Genomic DNA, 18,683 nt, shown 5'->3' on the forward strand with positions numbered 1-18,683 from the left:
TGTGCAAAGTTGCCTAGTGTTGCTTTGAAACACACTTACAGAATTGCTTTCATGCAATGTTTTTGATTTTGCCCTCTTATCTTCTGTTGTTTACTATGTTCCTGTTATCACTATTCTATTTGAATATTTATTTATGGAGTCTTATTATGTGTTATAATTGTTTTTACCATCTATGATTTTATAATCATTTTTATTCTTTTGGAGTAAACCTCAATTTGTGTAGACAGTGAATTTATTCAGTGTCTAAAGCTATCTTTCTCTTCCCTCTGTCTCTCCAACAGCAAGGAGCTCAGATGATCTTCAATGCTGCCAAGGACCTGGGACAGCTGTCCAAACTGAAGGTAATTTCTAGATGAGGTCATGGTGTGTGTTGCCCACATCCTTTGCAGTTTCATCACGGCACAGAAACCTCATATCCCTCATATGGGTCTCTCCCCGTGATTCCAGAGGGATTTCTCACAGCTTAGCCGACTTGCTGTCATCTCTGCATTAGAACATGCAGTATGCCTGCAGTCGGCTGCGCTGAGATCTCCAGTTCTGCTGAACATGGATTATGTATTATATTGTATATACAGGAAACATGGTGTAGATGCACGCGGGCCAAGCGGGTTCTTGCAGCAGTACAGGTAACTCACTAACACTGTTATCAGTTTCTCTTTAAGCCTGTCAGTATTGAAAAAAGGATTAATTCTTAGCATTTTACAGTCTGTTGGTAGCCAGCAAGATATGTAGCTAAAAGTCGACATTGCTACCAGCCATGACAGGCTCCCAGAAATGCAAAACAGATATTTAACTCACTGGCAATCTAAAGATCGTTTGGATGGGAATTTACGAGTGGAGGACGAGTGACCGAAGCCACATGTACTCCCATATAAACCCCATGTAGTATTTTCCTGTGATTCTAGCAGGATTTCTCACAGCATAGCCGACTCCCTGTCTTCTGAGCAGCACAACATGCAATATGCTTACGATACACTGCGCAAAGATTTACTTTATCTCCAAATATGGGTAATGGATTATGTCAATTGGAAACGTGGTCTTGCAAGCTGAGCTTTGGCAAAGTACAGTATAGCTTGGTGCGACACTAGGCCAGGCTGGTTTCTAATTGCTGTTTTGACCTGAGGATATTTATTCCCTCTCGCCCTGGGTAGTGAGGCGTTGGAACAGATCAGTGTAAAGGTTTCACTATGATGTTCCTAACAAGCCTGGTGTGGGAGTAACTCACAGAGCTACTTAAGCACTGAGTCGTACAAGAGTCATGTGCTGTATGTGTGTTAATGTATGCGTGTGTACCTGTTTGTGTGTACTGTACTGTACGCTGAATTTTTTTTTTGCATGTGTGTGCGTGTTTGCTGTATGTGTGTGTGTCGGGTGGGGGAGGGGTGAGGGGGGTGGGACTTTGGGATGTCCTTTGATGCAACATCTGGGTACTCTGCATTAGCACTGATGGGTGTGTTGCTGCCTCCTTCCCACAAGCACAGGAGTGATTCATCATCCTCTTGTTAATTCTGATTATAATCGATTATTCTTCTAATCGTCTTATTGATTTGTTCTTTACATGTAGTCCATTAGATGAATATGCTGTTCGGTGTGTGTCTGTTTCTGTGTATGTTTGTCACAACACATTCGTTTAGAAACTGCATTTATTAGTCATCCTAGTCATTTATGTAATAGAAGGAAGTTAATGGTGATGTAGATACTAGCTTTACTGGCCATGAGCAGACAATACCAGTGTTTTCGACGTGATAGTGTGTTATTCTTGTCTAGAACAACACTAATACCGCATCCCATTTTTGACAATGTTTTCCATTACTGAGATATTCCATTATATCCATCCATTATATCTGAAATTAAATTTTTCATGTTTGAGAATGACACACATTACACCCTCTGCTTGACAGGGAATGGATGCTGTATCTCCCAGAAGTAGACATAACATGCTATGAGAATACCTGTCACATTATTATTAATGTGCCATGACCTTTGACCTGTGTAAGGGAATGGGTTCATGGAACAACAAAAGGCCTACTAAATGTGGAGCTGTAATGCTGTAAGCAGCCCTACTTTGACAATCATGCCCTTTGACCCCCACAAATTCCAACTGTTCCACTTTGTACTACTCCTCTCTGCTGTTGAAGATATGACAAAGAAGGATCTTATGGTTATTATCTGCTTCCCATAATTCCACCTAAGCCTGAGAGAAAGATAATCAAATTTCATTTAAAGAATTAACCACGCCGACCCACCCAGTACACTGACATGGGAAAATAAAGATCTCTTCTCATCTCTTTCCATTTGAACCAATTTGAGCAATTAAAACCTATTGAGAAGGATGGACAATTCTGTCCAAATTAAATTCAAAACCAAGGGATAGACCATGGAAATATGGGAGTATCAGAAGCTAATTGCGGTAATGCATTCACAAATCGGGAAAACTTCAGAAAGACAAATAATGACAAAATAATGTCTTTCATGATTAAAATAAATAGGAGAGAGCTAGTCTTGTAACAACAATGCTCAAGCACAGCAGACAAGTCAATCTCTGCAAGTCCATATGGTTGCAACCAAGGCTGTACTGTAATCAATAAATGCTACGTTACGGAGCGCCAAGGCTGATCATCGAAGCTCATTATCATTATGCTGGATGAATATCTTAAAATGTAAAATGTTTAATTCTGAAATGTATAAAATACTGTGTCCTATAATCGTGATTTGATTTGATCTGTTCTTTCTCCAGGAGCATGTAATTCGAGAGGAAGCCAGAAGCCTGACTCCACGACAGTGTGCAGCCATGGACCTCGTGCTTCCCACCATCAAGGTGAGCTTCCTGCTGGGTCACACTGTTGGCCATAAGGCTCCTGGATGGCTGAGCTGTTGAGCTTAAGAAGGAGAGCGGAGCTACATATATATCGCAGAGCAGGAGCAAAGCCGGATTTGCAATTGGGACTTAAAGGAGCACGTTGTAGATCAAAGACACTGGGAACTCATGGGTGGCGGCTTGGCAGGCTGGGGCACATGTCATGTGCTTGGGATGTCATGGGTTGAAGTCTTCTTGCCCCCTGTCTTCCATTTTTCCTATCACTCTCTACTGTGTATTGGCTAGTAAAGCAGAAAGACTGGGAGCTCAGTGGACTAGGAGAGCAGTAATGTGCATGTCCACATGCTGGATAAAGGTACACTTAAATCACAAAAGGAAAAATATACAAACTACTGGGAACTTGAATCTAGTATTCAGTTTGTTTTTCGTTTGAGCTCATCAGACTAACCATGGAAAACAACAATATTCACCTCACACTTTCCCTGTTTAGCACAGACCCCAAAAGAGACTTGGTCTTGTAATAGGAGCTGGTTAGGCTTGTTAATCTAAATGTATGCTCTTTGATGATACTAGTTGCTCAAGATGTTTCTCAATGGGAAATGGTTGTAAGAGAACGATGCACACAAACAAAAACCCTCTCAACGTGCTCTCAAGTAACACTGTCAGAATTTTAAAATACATATCATGCTAGTCTAGACACGTCTGAGTTGATATAAATACTATCAAGGAATATGGAAAGTTGCCCAAAGCTGCCCACCAGGTGGGCTGCTGCCTTATGAATTCACACCACATTTTTACTGCCATGCAACTGTTTGTGGTGAAGGGGTATGAGGCAGTTTCAAGACCAGTTCTACAGGGACAAGAGGAGAGTTATGGAGAGGTGCCACCGGGTGAACACTGCATCGTGAAAGTGCCGAGAAAACTAATTGATTCTGGTGTCTCCAAGGAGACCACCTGCAGGTTTAGATCAATCATGCTGCTGAAATTCTCTTCATCAGTATTCCAATGAGAGCAGCCAATTAACACAGTTCAGTAATGCCTTTAGGAGAGCTTGGCCAATCAGAGCAAGAAAGGCCAGGCACAGGGTTACTTAAAGATTTTATGCCTCCAATATGAAAAGAGAGAGAGAGAGACTGAGACAGAATCAAATATAATTGATTGGAAAATTAAAGCAATTTTAAACTAGCACCTCCAAATGTTACCCCAAGGGCACATATTAACCAACCAAGCGCATAGTTTATTTTAGTGTGTTGACTGCTATATCTGAGAAGTACACAAATAGGTCAATGCATATCTACAGTTTAGCACAAGCAATATAGCTTAAGATCATAGTCTCCATGAGAAATACACTATAATGTATAATTTTAGCTTGAATACGTGCTGAATATGTACTGAACTGAGCACATATATAAACCTCTGAATGTTTGACAGTGAGTGCATTGAGTGATTATCCCACTGAAAGTACCTTTCACCCAAAAGGAAATTGAAAATGAACTATGAACCTGTGAACTCTAATGTATAAGATTATGGGTAAATGCACTTGCCTGTAAAAGAGCCCATATCTGACAAAGATAGCATTCAGTCCATTCAAATGATTTCCAATAATGCGCCATTTGTTCCTTTCTTTAGATTATCTCTGACCTGTGAGTGATTGTGTAAAGGAAAGGCAGCTGCTCCATCTCTTACACCAAATCCAGCTTTGTCATTTCAGTGACATTTTTTTTCACCTTATAATTATCCAGGGAAGGGTTTTGCCGAGCACATATATGCCTGTCAATCACCACCCTGCTACACATTCATACATTTACACATATTCACACATGTGAGCCCACTACAACCACAGTCTTTGTATGTTGGCCACTTCGTCCAATTTAGGGTTAAACACTTTGCTCACGTTGTTGTCGAGGTAGGGGAGAGCATTACTCATTGACTTTTCTTCGCCCATATTTTCCCAGCAGGTTAGAGGATTCAACCTGCTGACATTCCGGTCACAAGCCTGACTCACTAACCTTTCAGCTACTGTCTCCACACAGAGTAGTGAACCAAGCATGGATTACTGTACCTCTAGGAAGGAAAAACATTTACATTTAAATTTTAGACATTTAGCTAATGCTCTTATGCAAAGCAATTTACAATGAGAAAACAGTAGAATAAGTTTAAATTCACCAATATTACAAGCAACCTAGAGTAAGGAACGCAAGGGTCAGAGCCACAGCACCCTGACATTAGATGTAACAAATACTCCCGTGTCCCTATAATGATCATGTATGATAGAGGAATCCTAGATAAAGAAATAAGAGCAAAGGAAACAGGGTAAGGTTTAGAAATGTGTATGCAAGCACTTAGATTCACGGTCACTGCCTTTCAACACCCCCTTCCTTAATAAGATCTCTGTCCATGGCCATTTTCCTACACCACCTTCCACATATGGGAGTGGTGACAGTACTTGACAAGAGAGCAAAGCCTTGTCTGTCCTAATCTATCAGTCTTATCAGCACAAATGTGCATTACCCCTCCAAGCATGGGTCTCAGCTTCAAATGCATGGTAATCAGCTACCAAGGTGGCTATTACTGCTGTCTCTCGTCCGCTCTCTCCCGGTCTGTCTGCCCCTCCTCTTAAAACACATATTGTCCATACCCTAATCCCATGCTGTCTCTGGGGCAACTATATATAACCTGCTATTGTTTGTACACTCACAGGACCTCGCCATCATATTCCAAAGTGACACAAATTTCTACTTAGCAAACTGTGATTCTGGGTTGGCCAGAGAAAGGCGTCAATGTTTGCTTGGTCTTTTGTCTCTGTAGCAATACTTCCATGCCGGAGGAAACGGGCTGAAGAAAACTTTCCTCGAGAAGAGCCCTGATCTGAAGTCCCTGAAATATGCTCTCAGCCTTTACACTCAACCTACAGATGCCTTGATCAAGAAATATATATGCACCCAAACCTCTCAAGGTAAGGAGGTATCCTCAGTTTTAGCCAAGGCTGGGTTCAGTTCAGTGATGGAATTACTTCCACATTCAAATATTGGAAAACCTTGGGCTTGAGAGGGCTGTTGTGTCTAAAATATTAAAGAAATGCCATAGGTTGTTGTTGCACAGCAGCACTCATCTCAGGTGCTGGTTAGAGTAGGAATAATAGTCCTCAACAGCAAACATATTCTACTGCACACTGAAAGGCCTCAGACCCTTTCAGGATGAGTGAACACGATGAAGCCTGGTAGTGAAATGCTTTGTTCGCTCCAATGTATTTTGCTGTTGTTTCAATACATTACAGGGTCTGAACCTTTCAGTGTACAGTAGTGTACTTTCATCATGAACTATTTAAGAAGTAACTGAGAAGAAAAGCCTTATCAACACCAAATCACTTGTGGTTTCTATTTCCATTTAGAATTGACTGAAAAGAAAGTGAATTTGACCCCAGCCCAGGTTTGTTTTAACCTCACCAAACTGCAGTTTTCCCAGCAGCCCTAGCCCCTGTCCAGCTCCCTTTGTGTTTGTTCTGAGGATCTGGGTGGGTGGAATCTCTCTGTGTCACTTTATTTTCTCTAGGCTTGACTATGTGCAGTGGACATTGCAGTAATTGCGTTTGTGCCTTCGCTGCATCAGTCATTTGTCTCTTTCGCTGTAAATATATAAATAAATAAACAAATAAACGAGGATTCTCAGTGACCTCTTCACCCCATACCCAAAAGGGCTTGAATGCCTCCGCTCTCTTTCTCTTTCTGACTCTCTCTCATTAGAAACATAAAAGCATTGCCTTGACAAATGTATAAACTGTATGTATAGATCCATGAATTTGTTAAGAGCACTTTCCCTCTTATGCTCTCTGCCCGCAAACCCCCACCCCACCCCCCGTCTCTTTCTCTCCATGCGCCACATATTGTAGGCTAGTGCGGGCATGCCCCTTTCTCTCTGTCATCAATGACCCACTTCTATATGTTCTTGTTTCATCCATCTGTCTCTATATGGAACTGTTTTTTCCCCCGTCTCTGTAACAAGGCAGCAATACCTTCAGGTGTCTGGAGAGATTCGAGGGGGGATTCAGCCCAGTGGGGCGTTGAAGCTTTGAGCTCCCGGTTGCCTCAGCGTGTGCAGCCTGGCAGAACGCTACATACTGTAGGCAGGCGGCAGGAAACAGGCTGCCGATGGGAGCCAGCCAGTCAGCCAGGCAGCCAGCAGGCCAACCAGCATCGCCACTCTCACTCACTAGCAGATGGGCATAGATGCGCCTGTGTTTCAGCGTGCTATTTTGAGATCGCGCTCTGTGTCTCTCTCTCTTCCTCTATCTCTTTCTCCTTCTCTCTCTCTACCTCCCCCCCTCTCTCTCATTCCCCCCCCGTGTTCACACTGTGTAGCTCTGTCGTCGCTCTTTATCTGAGATGGTCTAATGTGATGTCCTTAAGTGGAGGTAGTGAGGTGGTTGACGTGCATTAGGTCAGTAAATAGTGTGGGGATGGGCTGATGCTTGATGTGGCACAGTGGACACTGATTCATTAATCACCAACCCCAGTGCTCTGACAGTGACACATTTAGACCGCGGCTTGCACTAGTTTATTCTAGCAAAGTGTGTGCTTAGAACTATGCATGTGTCTTTCCAATCATTAGGGAGTGGAATGAGATCGCATACTTACTTTATGCTTCGATGGGAAAAGTAAAAAAAAAAACATTAACGCCATAATCCTATGTAATTCCAATTCCAATATTTGACAGCAGCTTATTCAAACTATTTTAAAAAATTTAGTTTGTTACTGGGTGTGTGCTAAGGGTAAAATCTACGTTGTTCCACACAAAGCAACAGGGTAAAAGCCCTCAAAACAAACTGAAGTACAACTCTCTGACCACGCCTATAACTCGGCTCCCTTATCTGCCACTTCCGTTTTTTAGCATTTTTCTCCCTTAATCTATCACTCCTCCTCACTATCACCGTGTGTTTTATCTACCTGTGCTCTCCTGTATCTTATTTCTGTACCATTCCTCTCCTTCACACTCGGCTCTCTCATGTCCCTCAAACAGCCCATTCCAGCGTCTGGTATGTATTTGGACGTTTTTCATTTGACCAAGGCACTCATTAACAGTGTCTTTTGCGAGCACTAGGAAATATTCGTGACTCTCGTTGACATACACGCAGCATTTCCTCCTTTTTTTATCAGTCAATAGCAGGGTGCCGTGGCATTGGTCTGTTAATTTCCCACAAGTCCAGGGCTTAATTGTGCAGTAGCAATGTTTTCCTGCCCTCCCCCACCCTCCCAAGGCATCATTATCATAAATCAGGATGCTTGTTTCTTCATTACCAGCTATAATGGGCACTGCTTGTTTGGCACATATTGATTAGCTATTGGATCAACATGCCCCTTCATCAGCCACGGCCGCACTTCCCTCCCTGTGTTCGACATCTGTTTGTCCTAGGGTGGTGAAACGCTAGGCAATTTTGGAGGCAATTTAGACGGGCAGCGCTCCCAGCATCAGGCAAAGTGAGACGCAGGGTCAAAAATCGATTGAAATTGTTTCCTGGCAAGAGGATGTCCCTATGTGATAGAAGCAACAATGCTGACATAAGTCCTTAGGCTCTGTTGCCCAATGCCCGTAGCATTGCCCAAAAGAGTTGCCCTGTGTATCTCCTCCTTCACACTGTCATGTTGTTCCTCTTAACTCTCCCTGCACTCCTGCTCTGTCTATGCCCTGCCTCAGTCACCCGTGTCTGATAGACTGTTTTGCTTTCTCTGTCACATGAGTTGTTGGTACGCAGTCAAATCGAATGCTTTGTTTGTATTTTCTTTGCTCCAGAGTCGAACGGTTCGAAGCGGATGATTTCACCGTGTAGAACATTACTTATTTAGTGCTTCTGTTCACACCCCCTGCCTTCTCCTTGAAACCAGGGAGATTGTTTTATGTTTTGTTGCTTTCTGGTCTTGTTTAGCCTCAAGCTAGAGGAACCCCTGGCTGTGCTGGTTGCTGGGCTGACATGGGGGTGAAATCAAGCGTGCCCCCCCACTGTTCTGCCGGGGTTTATTTCAGCTATGACACACTGAGAAGTGTTTATCCATCCCTTTTTGGATCAATCTCTGGGTATCTCATCTACAAAGAGCTGCATCATCAGTCTCTCTCTCTCTCTCTCTCTCTCTCTTCCTCTGTCTCTCTCTTGCTCTCTGTTTTTCTTCCTCTGTGTCCCGCTCTGCCTTCTCTCCATTCTCTCACTCTCTCTCTTTTATTATGCCTCTCTCTCCAATTCTCCTGTTGCTGTTTTGGTGTGTGTCCAGGTCAGTCATCCAGCGGATCGGTGGGGGAGGCGTCGATGCAAGTGGATCTCATCTCTCACCCCGGCACTGGAGAGCACAAAGTCAGCGTGAAGGGTGAGCGTTCCTATTGTCCGACTCATTATTCATAATTTCCTTTCAACTGTATTCACACCTGCAAATGTTCAAAGACTCACCAGTGACAGCACGTGGGTAGCATGTCTTGTTTGTGCAATAGCGATGTTGTGGTCATTATCAGCAGGATTCTTGGATATCCTTGGAGGTTTTTTTTTACAGATAATAATAATAAGGGAATTAGCATTTTAAAGATCTCCGTTGGCATCATTAAAACAATTACACAGAAAACCAAGAGCACAACAATGACAGGGAACACAAGAACAAGAACTAGTGGTTTATTGTAGAGTGTTTGATGAGGAATACCGTAACAGAATACATTGCATTTTCTGTTATAGCTGACCTGAATGTATTTAAAGAACACCACTGCTATAGGCTTTTATACTATTCTAAGCAGCTGTGGTCTAGCCCAGCACTTTGTGATAACACTATAACTTAATTTACGAGTTAAGCACTTTGCTCATCCCATCCAATTGTGAATAGTCAAGACTGAGATGTATTGGCTGTATTTTATCAAAGTCTCCAAATACTGGAACTAATTACAGGAAGTGTGCTACCCCAGTTTCACTGAACTCTTTGCGGAGAACTATTAAAGTCCAAATGAATGCTATTACTTGTTCAGTTTCCAGCCCCCTTATGCATTTGTTAGCGTTTATATTGTGATTTTTTTATGTATTGTTCTATGTTAATACATTTGTAACTTTTTGTAAGGAAAAAGTTAGAGATGTTGATTCTTGTGTAATTTCCCTGATTAAACAGGCCAAAACAGTTTTCAGAAGTCCATGTCTATAATCAGGGACATGTTGATATTTGCCGCGCTTCATCATTTGTCAGCAATGAAAAGTTGGACACAGCTGAAAACAACATCACCCGTCTGCAGCCAATTACATACTAGCATTGATGTGTGTTCCGCCTATCGCTGCAGCACCATATGCACAACAGCTGGCAATCAGCTCCAATCAGCTGGCAGTAACATGACAATGTGAATGCCAGCAGTCTGAACAGAGCGTTAGAGTCCTATAGGAATTAAATAGGGATGTTCCTCATAAAGGAAAATCCGACCTCAGATGCTGTTAGATCTCATCAATCTGTGATGTTCAGTGCATTCGAGGAATTATTTTGTGATGAAGTGTCGGAATTTACTTTTTTGGTATATCCACTTTCCCTTACACTGCTTCATCTACCTCTCCTTGAGTTAGTGATGTCCTGCATTTTCTAGACTTTTGACAACCCCCAGAGAAGGGACCTGAACTTGTTGCATTCAATCCAAGGTGGACGTATTGGCATATACTGTAAATATAGTTAGCTAGCCAATAGTTTGTGAATATTGGGGCGTGTCTACTATTGGGCCTTGCCCCTTACTCAAACCACAACATGTCTTTTGACTGCATTGTATTCTGGTCTATTGAGGCTACTGTAGGTGGAGAAACTGGTATCTCTGCTGCTGATACGATTGATTTCTCCCTGTATGATTGCTGAACATTGGTGCTAAATCATGAGTCTAAAAAGAAGCCCTTGCTCTTTGATCCAGATGGTCTGACACAAAAACCTGATTTTGACTTGATATTGTAGATAGCTGAGAAAATTTCTGCTATGAAACTCCATTGTAGCTGCCCTGGAAATATGTTGAAATTACATCAGATCATCTATATTTGGTCAGTTATCTGCAGGAATAAGAAAAATACACCACCAAACAACAGAATGGACCCAGGAATTCAAGCAACATCTCTAATAGCTGTTTTTCTATCAGTGTTTTAGGTTGTTTTTTTACCTTTAAGTTCTCCTGCACTGTATCTATGTTGCTGATTCCTTCCTCTGCATTTCCCAGTGGTGGCAGTGAACAACCTCAGTTGGCAGACCAACGCCATGTTCCGGCCTTTCGTAGAGGTCAACGCCGTGGGACCGCACCTGACTGACAAGAAGCGCAAATTCAGCACCAAGACCAAGAATAACAATTGGTCACCAAAGTACAACGAAACATTCCAATAGTGAGTAAACCTGCCTCATTCCTGTTAGTTATAGAAGGGGAGGGAAGAGGGAGGGGAGCTGTGTGTGTCTGAAAGTACATACTGCAATACCACTAAATAGTATGCAGCATTCTGCCTACCTGCATACAAAATAGTATGCAGCATGAAATTAATACTATACTATAATTAACTATAATTAAGTGTGGCGTATTCCGCGACTCTGTAATTTTTCTGGTGTCTCACTAACAAAAACCTTCCAAATCTTCTAAGCCGCTGCAGTGAACAGAAGTGAAATAGTATTCAGTACAAGCTTTCCAGCACAGGCTATCATCTAGTCTTTGGACCTCATTTGTTTGCATCAAGGCTGTTGTGCCAAGAAGCAGTGCTCGTTCAGCAGTATTGCTTTGTTGAAAAGCAGTCAGGGGACAGGTGACTGCTTTAGTAATCTATAGACTTGTACGCTCTCCGACACTGTAATTCTCTGAGCTGTGCCAACCGCTGTAATAGAGGTAGAGTGATCTTAGACTATGAGTTGTAGTAACGCCACTGAGATCAATGCAGGCCCAACGCTGTCTGCATATGGATTCACCGCCGGCATTGTCATTTGAATTTTAAGAAGCTATTAAGTTGCCGGGGATAATTAGAAAACAGCCTAAAGAAAGGGTGGCTGGGTATAATGGCTCATTTGAATGGAGACGTTCATTTCACTTGCTAAACATGATTGAATTGTCTCATCCCAGTCACACGTACAATAAGGCACCCTCTCTCTGCTGAAATGTCACCCGGCCAGCCTCCTTTACTGACAAATTATATTCAGCCACGAACAAAGCCAAATGTCATGCTCCAAAAAAGTGATTGGTTTGCACTGACATAGATCTCTCCCAAATGAGACTGTTGGGCTTTTTTATCTCTGTAATATCTATCACATTTTTAGCTGTGTCAGACGTGGGTCAAGTGGAATTCGCAGATTATTTTTATTTTATCCTCTTCTAGTCCACACAGGTACCAGATGAGTGCATTTGTAATATAGGGCAACACAATGAGTGGCAGTAAGTTCAGACAATCACAAGAAATAAATCCTCCTGTTTTTGATACGTATATTTTGCTTTTAGGGTTAGGGTTAGATACATATACTTGTTTTTGGAGAACACAGAGTGTCAAATACTCTTTGACCCAGGTCCAGTACAGTACGTGTGTGCATGAGTGTGTATGTATACATGTATGAACTCTGGAGTCTCGCCTTTCTGATCTCCCCACATCATTTCTCCCCAGCGTTCTGAGTAATGAACACGGTCCGGAGGCCTACGAGCTGCACGTCTCGGTGAAGGACTACTGCTTTGCCCGCGAGGACCGCGTCATCGGCATGACGGTCATCCAGCTCCGAGAGCTAGCGGAGAAGGGCAGCTGCTCCGCCAGCTACCCCCTGGTTAAGAGCATCGCCATGGACGAAACGGGCCTCACCATCATGAGGATACTTTCTCAAAGGACCAACGACGAGGTGGCCAAAGAGTTTGTGCGTCTCAAAACAGACACACGCTCGACGGAGGAGGTGTCGTAATGGGGGGAAAAATGCAGTATTGAAACAGTTGTGTTGTCTTAACTAGAGAGAGAGAGAGACAGAGAGAGAGAGAGAGAAAGAGCGAGAGCAGTAGCAGGGGTTGGGCTGTCCAGACAGGTTGTAAACAGTAGGAGAATGAGATTGTCCAAAGAGAACAAGAGGAGGCCCAACTCGGTGCGAGACAGCGAGAGAGAGAGAGTTGTGTTTGTTTGTTTTTGTGCATGTGCGTAAAACATCTGTTGGAATGTTCATTTTAAACTACAGTATGTACAAGTGTTTACTTACCGTATGCTTACTATTAAGTACTATATTCTACGAGTTATGTTAACGAGACATGAAATACCTTTTGTACAACATTTAGTCTTTTTGAACAGAGATTTGTTCCAATAAAGTGCCAAACCAGAGAAAAAAAAGAACAAAACAAACGTATATGAATTATGGTGAACTTAGTATGTTTGAAATTTGCTCGATTATTTTGTCCGGTGTAAGTCATTCTCTGACCGTGTGGCGTTTTGATCGTTGAAAAGTCTTTCATTTTGCACCCTCGTTTTGCTTCACGTTCTTCCACACAGCACTGTTGTGCATGTCCCTTTTCTCGACCATGTCTCTCCCATGATTCCACAGTGACCACAAGGCAGGGTCCTATCCCCTTGCCTCCAAACTATTTGTATTTTAAGTCGACCTGAAAATAGAACATTTTTTTTAAACGGCGATGACTGCTATGTAAACCTTCATAGGTGTTTGTAATTTTATAACCATGACAACAATGACGACAGCCTCCAGTGCTAACAGTCTTAGCAGAAAGGATGGAAATGTTTTCTTTTTTTTCCTTTTGCTTTTTTTCCGTTCTCTTTTGGCCATCGGCTTCCAGCCTTTCTGAATGACCACTGTGAACATGAGCTTTGGAAGGCAAGCTTACATAACATTGCTGACAGTTTGATATTGTTGTTTCATATTTTACGATAACTTTGTTCCTGAGAAACTGCCAAAGTTATATAAAATATTTGTACAAAAGCAATCCATTACATGTATGAAGATATATATGTACATGTGATCTATTACTTTTTTCAATGCTAAATATTTGATTGTTGATAGGGTGGTACTAAGATTTTATTTTTTGATTTCTCGTGAAGCTGTTAACAAATATGAAAGTTGCACATGTTACTTTACACATTAGTTCTATCAGCTTCTGTCATTTGATTTATTTTTCTTCATAAAGGAAAGAGTCTAACATTTGGTAAATATGCAACATTCCTATGTATTGCACTGATGGCGAATTGTATGTCATGTAAATATATTTAGTGAGATATTGTACAAAAGTCTCCTTTTCTTCAATGTGGATAAAGTATGTGCAAATGTGTTAAAACATCTGGGTCATGTTGAACAATTTTCCAGTAAGCACTCCTTTAACAATACCCTCCAACATTCAGAATTTGTGAGTGTATTTGCAATTACAGTGTCTTGAATTATGGGTTGGGATCCAAAATGAGTCAGGGGGCTGCTGCTGTTATCACTTTTAATTGTGAATATTTTTAACAGGTCTGGGTTCCTGGGTGAGAAACTGCATTTCTCACCTTGGGGCCCGCCAGAGAAAGTTGAAAGCATAATTCTAGGCTGACCCTCTCCTGTCTGCACACAGTCAGCATAGTTGGAGATATCAGGGCTTCTTTTTCTACCTGCAGAAAAAGACATTTGCTGACATTCATTCTTGTTCAGTATGAAAAACAACTTCTACACTTTTGGAAATGGCTCGAGCTAGATAATCTATCATGGTAAACATGAAGTTTTTATTTGGTTTTGTCAAAGTTTCTGTTTTATTGTTATTTCACTGTGTCAGTTGGATGTGTTTTTTTTTATCAGTATGCGTAGTGCTTCCTGTCAATCACCTGACACCCACAGGAAGAAATGGAAGTCTCCTCCAGGAAATAATCCCTCAAAAAATGTTGCCTTACAAACTTTATTGTCACATCCATGTGTTTTTATATAGGGCGGCTTTGTTCGCCGGGACAGCAGTTATGTTAAGCTGGGTTTGACATACATAAAGTTTTTATTTTAAAAACAATGAGTAAATGTTAAAAAAATTGAATTACGTATGCCATGCATTTGGAGAAATGCAGACTAGATGTAGACAGAAGCAAATGTGCTACCACTGTAAAAGATACCAGCATATTCCTTTAAGAACCCCTACTTTAAACCAAAATGGCAATAGCCTGTTGTTCAGATTTGACTTAAAGGCCGGCCCAGGAGTATTCATCCAAAGGTGCTTATTGAAGCCATAAGCTCCGCCTTGGTCAAAAGCCCACACATCTCATCACCTTAGCCCGGGCATAATCAGGCCAGACAAAGTAAGTCCATTTGTCAATGTCATCTTATTGTCTTTTCTTTACAGCCATAGTCCTGTTGGGGAGGAGCGAGGGAAAGAAAGAAAATGAACGCTATCGGGAGAGAGACAGAAAAAGCAGAGATAGAGGACAGAGCGTGGGACAGAGAGACGGAGACACAGAGAAAAGACAGTGAGTTAAAGAGATATAGACAGTGAGGAACTCGAGGGAGAGGGAGAGTGAGGAAGCTATTTTTAGTCCTGATCCATAGTGCCTTTGGAGATCAATGCATCTCCTTCACACAGAAATGATGCCAGCGCTTACACTCAATGGAAACTAACGCATTTCCCCACAGGGATTTCATTACTGATTAACGGCAATGAATTTGTGTGGCTTAGTGAAGTTTTTTTTTTTTTTTTACCAACTTGCTTGTGTCAGCACAAGGCAGAGCAGCAAGGATACAGAATCGTAATCCTGCAGACAATATACTCTACTGTACACTGAACTAAAACCAAATAGAGAAAGGCTTACACCACCACAATGTGCTTCACATTGCATTCATATTTAATGAAATGAGGATGACTCCTAGTGGTGCCTCTCAGCCTTTTTACCCAGAGAAGAGTTGAGAGTTAACATCCCTTTATTGACCAAATAAGGGAAGTGTACAGAGTTTTGGCCAGTTTCCTTTCCATCACATCTGCTAAGCAATACGAGGAACACAACCCAATCACACACACAAAAAATGTCAACCACCCCCCATTTCCTGCCTGCTCAGCCTAACACACCTGCAAAATGCAGCTTCCCTCCCTGACAAAACAAAGCCCTTAAAAACCCCAACTACACCCAAACTCTACCATTTGTCCCCTACTCTAGCTTTCCTAGACCCAATAGAAGATTAATTAAACAACTTTTTAAGATCTCACACAGAGAAAACTTCCCTTAGAGAACTAAACAAATACCCAAACAAACAGAAAAAGAGGCCTGAAATAATGCAACACTGTTTGTCTGAGTGGGCAAAAAGCATATTGACTACTACCATTAGGGTTCAGGACAGAGATAAATGCGTTCACAGCTATTACACCATGTAAAATTCTCCATTGCAAGTCCCCTGCCCACTTAGTGAAGGTCTGTAGAGTGACGTGCGCGGACAGTAGTGCACGGACTATGGGCCATCATCTCTTTCTTCTACCTGTCCTTGTTCAGGACTTTAACAAAGACTGTGAAATATTTTCCCCTTAGCTGAGTCCAGTCCTCTACGTAGGAGTGTTGTGCAGTCTGTAGTAGGGATGTCTGGGGATCCCCAGTCTAGGGAAAGCATCCCTCGAGTCCAGGTGCTGCTGGCCACATAGCAAAAGCCAGTCCTCCTCCGTCAAGGCCCCACTGTACTTCTCCAGCAGCTGCATGATGAATCTAAGTGACGTCACCCCCAGTGCCTCCACTACACTACATTCTGTAAAGCAGGTCCTGCCAGCTGGAGCAGCCTCCTCAGTGTGATGATGCTTGCTCTTTTGAAAGTCTCTAACAAGCCTGAAAGCCTTGGTGCAAGGTCCAGTCATCCGTACATTGGATAAAGAATTCCTCTAGGAGCCAGCACAGTGAGGCCAACCGTGCCAGTCTCTTGAGTCTTCATGAGACTCCATACTCTCCTAAGACCCTGCAGAATGGTGGCAGATCATTAACAGACACTCTTAAGCTATCAGAAAGAAATTCTGGTCTAATATGAGGGAAGTCACACCCAGTTTCCCTCCTCTGTGCCATAGAGAAACTTCTGCACAAAGTGGAGATGGAAGGCGGCTGCCCAACTGGCTAGATGTACTAGATTGCCCACTTTTCTCCTCAGGCAGAAAAAGAACACTTTGTGGCACCCACAGAAGAAATCGACTAATTGCTTGGACCTTAGCTAGAAGTCCTGATGGTGTGTCTAACACTGCTTGCCACTTTCACGGTGCTGAAGCTATCAAATTATTAGCAATGAGTGTGCACCCCTATAGGACATGGAAGGTACCACCCACTGCCATCTTTTTAAAAACCCCTAGGCCAGCTTTAACACCCCCTCCCAATTTTTAATAGCATGAAGACTTCATCCCACAAAAAAACACATAATTACTTGAAACCTCCTCTGGGCCAGCTCAGGCCTTCTAGAGTTGAACTCCCCCATCCCAGTTCCCTATTTGAAGAGCACATGAGCTCTTAGCCCAATTAACTTCGGAGTCTCACAATTTCACAAAGTTTATCCACATCTGCCTGGCTGTTCATAAAGGGAACATTATCAGCATAAGCCGAAAGACTTTTGGGAGGAAGAAGCGCCCTGAGGCGCCTTGCAGGTTTGCCCTTACACAGCTCAAAAGGGGTTCAATGGCCAGACTATAAAGCATTCCAGACAGGGAGCGTCCCTGCCTTATCCCCCTGCACAGCTTGAAAGGAGCACATAGACCCTAACCTTCAGCATAACTTCAATATCTGCACAGTGCCTTAATCAGAACAATAGAACTAGGGCTGAAACCAAAAGCTGTGCATTCCATAAATGCTGTTGTTCAAGCTCGTCAAATACTTTTTCCTGGTCTATAGAAAAGAGACCAGTGCAAAGCCCAAAGAGAAACGTCCAAAACATCCCTACTCAAGGATATATTATTTATAATGGACCTGCCAGGAACACAGTAGGGCTGATCTGTGTGTATGACCTTCCCATCCCCTCTGCCAGCCTGTTTGCCAACGCTTTACAGAGGATTTTGTACTCAGAGCACAACAGGGACACAGGCCTCCAATTTTTGATCTCCAACAGGTCCGCCTCCCACCTGTGTCTCTACACCGTGTGCTGTACTCTGTTCCCCACTTGCAATCATGGTGCTGTCCTGTATTGAAGAATCAGAAGGCTCCCCATCACTACGCTCTGCTGGGGATGATTCTCCTACCGCGCTCAGAATATATCCTCACTTCTCTCGACACGAGTGGGGGGTGCCAGCTGAGCTGAATTTTGTGACGTGAAACTACCGCTGCTTTGTTTTTCTTTTTCTTTTGGAGACATCATGTCTACGGATTTTCCTTTTGATCGCTGGGACTTTAAAAAGCTCAGTTTCCTGTTTCATGGGATCATCCACCTCCTGCAGCACTGATTCTAGCACTGCCATAGCAGTGCTGCCTCCTCACTTCTTTCCTCCTCCCTAACCCCCAAAGTTGGTGTGACACCCCCCCCATTCCCCGGCCTCAAATTCATTAATATCCCTATATCCACCCTCAGACGCCTGTGCACTTGGCGGGGTTTCAGCTGCATCACTCTCTTCCTTTCTTTCCCTCAGCTCGGGACAAGAGTGCACCAAATGCCCCTCCCTCCCGCAGCCAAAACATTTTATGTTGCCAGTGGTTACATGAATTTATGTGTAATCAGACCCCTCAGTCTTAAGCTTGAAAAATCAATTAATGTCCATGCTATTATCCTTCAAAATCATGTGCACTTGCTTCCTAAACAAGACAGCATGTTTCATTCTGGGTTAGAGTTAGGGTTATCTGATTGCAATGAGACAGCTCGTTTTGTGTCGCGCTTTGTTTCTGGAAAACGGGGGTACATTAAATGATCTTTCTTTTGGCCAGACTGACAGGAGGAAACAGCAGTGTGTGCATGTCTTTCAAAACTATGGCACGCTCCACCAG

At 42.7% G+C, this 18,683-nt stretch overlaps 1 protein-coding gene across 1 annotated transcript in view; it reads left to right on the forward strand.

The window, feature by feature from the left end:
• The window catches only part of LOC139663842 (protein unc-13 homolog C), a 111,272-nt gene extending 98,558 nt beyond the window's left edge, over window positions 1-12,714 (forward strand). Inside the window, exons 28-33 of the mRNA XM_071542598.1 lie at window positions 289-341; window positions 2,738-2,818; window positions 5,627-5,774; window positions 9,079-9,171; window positions 11,018-11,177; window positions 12,429-12,714. Of these exons, the coding sequence (XP_071398699.1) occupies window positions 289-341; window positions 2,738-2,818; window positions 5,627-5,774; window positions 9,079-9,171; window positions 11,018-11,177; window positions 12,429-12,714 (821 nt within the window). The remainder of the gene's footprint in view (window positions 1-288; window positions 342-2,737; window positions 2,819-5,626; window positions 5,775-9,078; window positions 9,172-11,017; window positions 11,178-12,428) is intronic.
• The last annotated feature ends 5,969 nt before the right edge of the window (window positions 12,715-18,683 follow it).

This window comes from Centroberyx affinis, unplaced genomic scaffold, assembly GCF_046629955.1.
Source record: "Centroberyx affinis isolate AG114_WGS23_722 - 3 ecotype Tasmania unplaced genomic scaffold, CSIRO-AGI_Caff_v1 ptg004132l_1, whole genome shotgun sequence".
In the NCBI taxonomy this organism is placed as follows: Eukaryota; Metazoa; Chordata; class Actinopteri; order Beryciformes; family Berycidae; genus Centroberyx; species Centroberyx affinis.